Genomic DNA, 8671 nt, shown 5'->3' on the forward strand with positions numbered 1-8671 from the left:
TCCTCCCCCCCCCCCCCAAAAAATAAATAAATAATGTTTAAAAGTTAATAAATATTAATATAAAAAAATGCAAATAAATTAAATAAATAAACAAAATATTGCAAGAACCAATACTCCACAATTGGTGAGACTTGTCTTTAAAGCTGAAGTCCTTTAAAAACTTAGTCGTTCTTCTCTGCAGTCTCTGTAGTTACTAGACATCTTTGTTTTGTGTGAACTGGTTACCTAAACTGCTGCATATCCAAGATAATGATTTGCTTTGTGGAGGGGCAGTATTGTGTCTGTCTGTCTCTTTCTCCCCCTCAGTGGATGATTAAAGTGTATTTCTTTTCAGTCCTTTGACAAGGCTGAGTTCCTAGAGTGCTTGCGAAGACTCATTGACATTGACAGAGATTGGGTTCCTAAGTCTAACACTGCCAGCCTCTATATTCGGCCAACTTTTATAGGCACAGAGGTAAGTTAAAATCTTGTAGTGTTTTTCTTCTTTTTTTTCCCCTATTACATCTACTTATGTTCTCCATTATTTTTTGTCTTTCCTCACAGCCATCTCTGGGTGTCACAAAGTCCAATCATGCGTTATTATATGTCATTATTTGTCCAGTGGGACCATACTTTCCCAGTGGAGGATTTAACCCAGTGTCACTGCTAGCTGATCCAAAATATGTCCGTGCCTGGACGGGAGGTGTAGGAAACTATAAACTAGGAGGGTAAGTTTTCACGCCTAATATTGTTAGCATCTCTGGTTCCAGATCTTTTCCATTAGTACCCTTTTATAGTACAAGGGAGCCCCACTTTGTATAACATTGTACCTATTTACTGTGTACCTCCTACTCCCAAATCTATTTTCATTTTAGTACATACTCCCACTTCTGTTATTGGATTGAGTTACCTGTCCTATCCCCCCAGCATCAAAAATCAATTCTATAAAATTACTTTTATTGATGGATTTCAAATCACATCAAACATAAAGGAAAGCCTTCTATAGACATGTTAGTGATGATTTCAGATTTCCATAGGAACAAACAAGCACTTTATAGCCAAGCATCATTTTCTGTTCTATAGAGGGAGGAGGGAAGAGTGAGCTGGAGTTTCCCCGCTGCATGGACTATAATAGTCCTTGGTTGGTGGGTTGTTAGGTGTTTTTGCTCCAGCCATAGAAATTTAGTGTCTGTACAAACCATAAGGTGTCTATCATGCCCTAAATAATTAAAGCATAATTGCTGAAAAAATCAAGCACCAGCTGTACATTAGCTATATTTATGCATTATTGCCTCCAATACATATATACGACGGGGTGCTGAGAAGTTCCTGGCTTTGCCTAGAAAGAAGAGAGCCAGAGTTATGAAATAACACATTTATTCAACATATTCCCCCTGAGACTGATTCACTTGGTACAGCGTAGTTGCAGCTTTTCTAGATCGTTCAAATAAAAGTCCTTTGGTTGGGCCGCAAAACAGCTTGCAGCAGCATCTTTGACGTCAGAAATGTCCTCAAAATGATGATTGTCCTGCAAAAAAGGATCCATTTGGTCAACTTTCCACGGCTTTTCATCTGAATTGCCTCCTTTAGCTGGTCCAGGAGGTTAGCATAATACTGTCCAGTGATACTAGAGCCCTGAGGTAGGTAGTCCACCAATAGAATACTGTCTTTGTCCCAGAAAACGAACGCTATGACTTTTTTGGGTGATTTCTGGGTTCGGAACTTCTATGGCCGCGGGGACCCGCTGTGGCTCCATTCCTTTGACTGTTCCTTGGTTTTAGGATAATAGATGAGGAGCCAGGTTTCATCCTCAGTCACGAACCTAGCCAAAAAGCCCTGTGCAGCTTCAAAATGGGCCAAAACGGCTTTGGTTGCTTCAACCCCTTCTTCTGATCACTGTTCCAACATTTCGGCACCCACTTCGCTGAAAGCTTGCGCATGTCTAGTATAGTGGTGATAACAAACCCAACATGCTCCCGTGAGATGTAAAGTATCTGGGCTATCTTTTTTGCGGATATTTACCGGTCCTCAATAATCAGCTCATGGACAACATTGCAGGTTGCCGGGTCAGTTGACGTTTGGGGGCGCCCACTGTGGTGTTCATCTTCAACAGTGAAATGCCCAGTCTTGAAACGAGATATCCCGGTTTTGACAGTGCTGTAGGAAGGACACTTCTCCCCTAGTGTTTGTGACATCTCAATGAGTGAATGTCCTTTGCTGACTTTCCCTGGAGAAACAAAAACTTCATGATGGCCCGTAACTCCAACTACGTGAAACTTGCTTGTGCCTCTGCCATCACAGCTTCTCACTAAAAGAAAAAACAGTTTTAACAATTGCAAAGACTTGATATTTGTACAGTTGCATATTAGGATATTAGGCTGTCATACACCCCCACACTCATTTTTTTGTTTCATCTGGAAGGGAGCAAAGCCAGAAGCCAGGAACTTCTTAGCACCCCCTTGTAGAAATAATATGACAAACAAAAACAATTGATGCATTTAAAGGCAATCTTTTAAAGAGAAATTTAACCCCCCCAACCACATCTGATTATTTTTGTGAAAAGTTCCCAGTGGTTGTGATCCTTAAAAGCTATAGGAATCAGCTATTTGTTGTTTTACAAAAAGTACAGCGCTGCATAGTATGTTGGCGCTATATAAATGCTGTTTGAATATATTAATAATAATAATAAAGGGCAGACTTAGGTCTGCAAATTAAAATCAATATGCAGTATTCAGATTCCCCAGTAGATGGTGCAAGTGAAATGTGTAGTTAGAACAGTGATCCCAGAACAGTGATCCCAGTCTACTCACCATCTTTGGACTAAAATTACTGTAGTGTCTAATGCAGCCTTTCTTAAACTTTTTACCGTGGGGGAACCCTTGAAATTGCTTTCAGGTCATAGGGAACCCCGGCTATAATTACTATATCCTCAGCTTATAGTAGATTAGTGTCAGGGTCAGAGGGAAGAATTCCTCCTATATTGCTGGCCTTGGGAAGAATGTCACCCTGTGTACAGATAGCAAAAAAATCATTGGGGTCAGTTATACTGACCTGAGTGGTCCAAATTGCTCAAAGAACCCCTTAGCAAGCTTTGGAAGAACCCTAGGATTACACTTAATAATAGGTATATAGATATGGTTGTGCTTTGCAGCTTTATTTACTTTTAGATTGCATACCTTATAGCATTTGATAATATTTGGGAATTTGTTTTTTTATTTTTAGAGTTATGACATACCCACGTTGCAAATGCCAGACACAGACAGTGACACAGGAGGAAGCCAGGAAGGACCCTGCCCAGAAAAACTTAAAAGCTAAGAGAGAGTTGGAAATGTTTTATGTTTGCTATTAGTAGTCCTTGAGTGGCTCTAGTGATTGGGAGAGTGGCTAGAAAAAAATCCTTCTCCAACACTGATTTATTCCTAGTGAAGCACAAAAGGGTCCATTTGTCATATTGTGTTCTGCACATTCACTTTGTTGCGGAAAGCATGAAGGATTTGAATGCTAGCTGTCTTTTTTGCATGTTATAGGGATACTAAGTGAATACCTGGGGTTCTGGGCTGCTTTGTTCTGAGAGGGGGGTCATGCTGTTTAGTTTTTTAGGGCAGTAACAAAATAAAAAATAAAATAAAAAACATTTGTTGACATTAACCCTCCCATCAGTTTCAGCACCATGGAAAGCAAAATTGTCACTAAGTCAATAAAAAGTTTCTCCTTTTTTAGCAAGATTCACACATAAGATTTCATCTAAGATTTAGCCAAAGGTCAATATTAGCTGCTACAGTAATAATAAGGTTTACCTTGGCAAACAAGATCACAGAATGTGAATGTATATAATACAGTGAAATCCTGCCAGGAAAGGCAGCTTGAAACTCATTGAGGCAAATTTGATCTAGGTGAATTTCATAAGTGAACCACTGATGTATATATCTGGATGGATTTGTTAAGGGGTATCACAACTAGCTTGATGTGACACGTCTCTCATCATCTGTAATCGATTGCCATTCTCCAACCACCCCTGCAGCATGTGTACAGCCTATGACCATCATTTCATTAGAATGTCTGCAGTCTTTGACAGTCCTCTTTGGCTGTACATATACTAAGTTCTAGTTCTCCATACAAATACTAAAAAAAACAGGTTTCTCATTCTTTTTTACAAGGGGCAAAAGACCAACAGCAGGTGGGCAAGAGGACGGGATAAGGCCAGGTAAATTATAGGGTATGATATGGGACAGTGTTTCTTAACTAGGGTTCCTCCAGGGCTTGTTAGGAGTTCCTTAAGCAATTTGAGCCTCCCCGGTAGATTTATGTGGCATCATTGATCTTTTTGGGTGGAATCCCTGCCAAAGACTGGCAATATAGAAGGCATTCTTTCCACTAACTTGGCATGTACTGGGTTGTGAATATAGTAATTAAAGAAGGGGGTTCTCTGAAGACCTGAAAGTTATTTCAAGGGTTCCCCATGTTATAAAAGTCAGGCTGATATGGGATAACAGAGATAGTTGGACCTATCTATGAGCCATAGCTACTTTCTGCAGAAGGACTGTACATGCCTGATAGGATACAATTCAGCCATTCACATATTTCACGTGGTAAGAACTGCACAGAAATAGAACTACAAACAGTACACAAATGTTTCACTGTAAAAAAATAATAGATCAGGGTCCAACTGCTTCCAGACACATTAATAAATGCAATGATGCCAGCAGCCTGGAAAATGACAGGACCTTTACAGGCTGAAATGTGTCAGCACTCTGTGAAATGTTTTCTGTTAATTCTATTATTCTGTAATCTTAAAGGACAAATAAGTCTAATATAGAAGGTGAATTATCAAACAAAGCAGCTGCAGAACACGACATAAACACGGTATAAGGTGTAGGGGTCTGCCTTTTTCTATCTGCTTGCTGACGTGTAACTTTGTAAATAGCAAATAAAGTTGTTGAAGTTTTCCTGCCCCTGATATTGGCCTGAGAAACCCCGATCAGGATATAGAGAAATGCAGGAGATACAGGGACAAGGATGAGAACATGTGCTCAGCCAGGATAGGTGTTTGCATCCCTTCCAGAACACACTGACTGCCTTGTCTGTGTGTAGTGCATTATTATAATGAATCCCCTCTGTATTAATGGGTATATGTGATATGTTATCAGAGATCACTTTGGGATATCCCTACTGTCAGTGTATCAGCTACATACACAAATATATATTGTCTCTGCCCTTTCAGTTATCTTTGCTGATCTGCGTCCTCTGTCTAGTTACATCTAGCATAGGTTAGGCATCCGATGGCCCATAGGTAGCAGAGGTCCGGTTGCATTGGTATATTAGTGTGATTGCTAGGGTCTAAGTGGTAGCGCAGATAGATTGTTCCTGAACTCCAGAGACTTTGCTTGCATCCCTGCAATCCGGGAATGACAGCACACACAGCCCAATTGCCGGTTGGAGGATGTTCTTGCTGCTTTTTTCAAGATCATCTCATCAGGACATCTTTGTTACAATCAACTCCAGAGGCCTCTGCAACTCATCCTGACACTGATCATTACTGGAGGTATTTGTGGTTATAGACTGTATATATACCCGGGTATATTTGTGCACAATTCTTCTCAGGACTCTGCTATGTGCGTGTTATGTGTACGCATTGATGTTTATAGATGATATATATTGTTATTACTGTTTTGAGATATAAAGCTTACAAATACTCCAACCTGTGTGTTCATTTAGCTGCAATGGTAATGTTGCATGCTGGGTGTAGTGGTTCCTCAGATGTTGTTTTATATTACTGTTATTATTTCTGGTTAATGTCCCAGGAAGGGAGCCCCTCTGCTAACAGAGACCCTGTCCTGGGTGGAGGCACTGCCAACTTTATTAGTATCCTCACTCTTCCACATAGCGAAGGCCCAGGATCCTCTCTGTTATCTACAGGTTAGCGCCATAGCCTGGTTTGTGGGAGTCATTTACATTACCCCCCCATAACAGGGCTACAAAGGGACTAGCACTGGCAATGTAGAATGGATATCCAGTAACATATTAATTAGAAAAATGATCATTCACAAGACTTGGGAAACAACCGGCAGCCATCTTTATTTTTCTTCATGGGTCAATTAGTATCAGACTGTAAGGTTTTGAGCTTAATTTTCCCAAAAATCAGCTTATTTCAGTCTTTCTTGACATTTTTACTGTAGGCAGACCCTTTAAATAACTTTCAGGTCTTTAGGGAACCCCTGCTATAATGTCTATATCCACAGCTCACAGTATACTGTATTAGCATTGTGGTCAATGGAAAGAATGCCTCTTACATTGCTGGCCAGTGGGAAGAATGGAGCCCACATGGATAGCCAAAAAACTATTAGTGCCAGGTAAATTAGACCTAAACTAAAAATTAATTAGGTTTTATTGACTAAAAATGATTATCATTGAATGTATGCCGATAAAAGTCCCTAAAAGACTCATAATTTAGACATATTTCTTTCTTAGATATACACACACTTTATTCAAGGACCTGACTCATTTCAAGAATTGTGGAACTCCCTATTAAACTATATGACTGGGAACACAAAAAAGTACTAAAAGTACAAAAGTAGTATAAAGCCTCACTTTTTACAGGGATAGACAAATACATTTCTTTACACACCCTCCAAGAGGTTAAACGCAAGTTATTACTAATTCATCAGGATTGCCTACACAAGTGCACTGATTGCTTTAGACATTATGGGCTTGACTTTTTAAAGCTCTCCAAGGCTGGAGAGGATACACGTTCATCAGTAAGCTGGGTGATCCAGCAAACCTGGGATGGATTTCTTTAAAGTCATTTATTAGCAAATGTCTTCAATCCTGGACCAGATCCATTCCAGGTTTGGATCACCCAGCTTCACTGATGAAAGCGTATCCTCTCCAGCCTTGGAAAGCTTTAATAAGTCAGGCCTTAAATGTTCAGCTTCTTCATTTTCTATGCCACCAAATGTGATGACAAAATTTTCGTCAGTGCTCACACATTCACAGAAGTAAGGAATAAATATACAAACACAGAATTCTGGGAGCTGTTCCAAAGAAACCCTTTTTTATAATAAAAGGAGTCAAAACACGATAACCAGTTGTCAAGTAAAATAATGATAGAGGAACTATCTGTCATAACAAAGGCCAAACATTCTGCCCTTCTATTTATTATAAAAATGTTTGAAACAATCATAAGGTCTAAATTTGTTTGCTGGAAAAATAACATTAATCTACAAGACAAGACACCTTTGGGTGGTCTAATAGAAGACTGTAGACAGATGAGCAGAAAAGATTATAAAATAATAAAAAACAATTGGAACATTATAATAAAAGGCCACGTAAAGGATGAAGAACAAGTGAATAATAGTGAATAAAAGTAAGGTTCCCTCATCAACTTTGTAATGTTTTGCTTTGAAGCCAACATTGTCATCTTTATCAGTTTAGTATGGAAACATATTGATCATTTGTGTTGTGCATAAAGCTAAAAAAAGAAATCCTGATGATACATTAAAATCATTTAGAAGTTTTCTAGTTGTGATTCCATCAGACAAAAGCCAGATGAGGAGAGTGGCAATGTGGTGGTCATGGACAGAAACCCATTTTAATTAATTTTCTCTTATATAAAATTAGTGATATAGTGCAAAATCACCACAAAATATAATAAAACTTCAAAAAAGTTCTAAAAATTTTGATTTGACTTTTCAAATGAAAAATATAAATAAAGATACAGCTTCCTTTTGAAGCGTTGCTACCTTGGCCCTATATTGTATGCCCTGCTAAGTCTCCTATTAACCCTCCCATGAAACCAAGCTGGGGTGTTCCTAATAGGTTACAATACCTTATAATAGTATTTATCACCCTCTGTGCATTACAACCTGGAATGGATTTTGAGGGTTAGCACAATACATTTGCACAACTTGTCTACCACTTTACAGGTGCAAAGCATTTTTTTTTTATTGTGACAACAATAATTAGGAAATCATGAGAATGCATAGGTACTCACCTCCCTTCATCAAAGTCAATAGTTTGTAGAGCCACCTTTTGCTGGAAATACAGTCTCTTGAGGTATGTCTCTGTTAGCTTGGCCCTCAAGGCATAGCTGCTCCATCAACTTAGATGAGTTATGTTGGCGTACAATAATCTTTAAATCACAACAGATTCTCAACAGGATTGAGGTCTGGGCTTTGATTAGGCCATTCCAAAACATTGAAATATTTCCCTTTAAACCACTCCAGTGTAGCTTTATTAGTATGTTTAGTGTCATTGTCCTTTGCTCTGGTCTCTAATCCTTAGTAGATCAAAGTTTTTTTTTTACCTAATGATTGCTTTCCATTATTCATGACCAGTTTTCATATTCATGCCAATGAAAAACTTCACCACCACCATGCTTCACTGTGGGAATTTTTTTTCTTGATGTGATGGCAAGTGTTGATTATACTGCACACAAAGTGTTTTCTATGATGGCCACAATGTTCAATATCATTATTACTACACAGTATTTATATAGCTGTACATTAAATAGGGGATGCAAATGACAGACAGATACAGACAGTGACACAAGAGGAGAAGAGGGCCCTGCCCTGAAGAGCTTACAATCTAAGAGGTGGGGGAATTAGTCTCATGTGACCAGACCTTCTTCCAGATGTTTGAATTGTGTTTTCTTATGCCAATGGCCTTTTTGTGGCTTCTTCTATAAATGGTCCTA

General features: G+C 38.9%; 1 protein-coding gene across 5 annotated transcripts in view; it reads left to right on the plus strand.

Moving 5' to 3' along the window:
- Positions 1-8671, plus strand: part of LOC140341199 (branched-chain-amino-acid aminotransferase, cytosolic-like) — a 76076-nt gene that overhangs the window by 24649 nt on the left and 42756 nt on the right. For 4 of the 5 annotated variants that reach the window (XM_072426757.1, XM_072426758.1, XM_072426756.1 and 1 more), the window contains exons 5-6: positions 335-454; positions 544-707. In XM_072426757.1, coding sequence (XP_072282858.1) covers positions 335-454; positions 544-707 — 284 coding nt within the window. Of the gene's footprint in view, positions 1-334; positions 455-543; positions 712-8671 lie in introns of those variants that run through there. The other variant, XM_072426760.1, reaches the window with a different exon arrangement.

This window comes from Pyxicephalus adspersus, chromosome 11 (genome assembly GCF_032062135.1).
Source record: "Pyxicephalus adspersus chromosome 11, UCB_Pads_2.0, whole genome shotgun sequence".
NCBI classification, from domain to species: domain Eukaryota; kingdom Metazoa; phylum Chordata; class Amphibia; order Anura; family Pyxicephalidae; genus Pyxicephalus; species Pyxicephalus adspersus.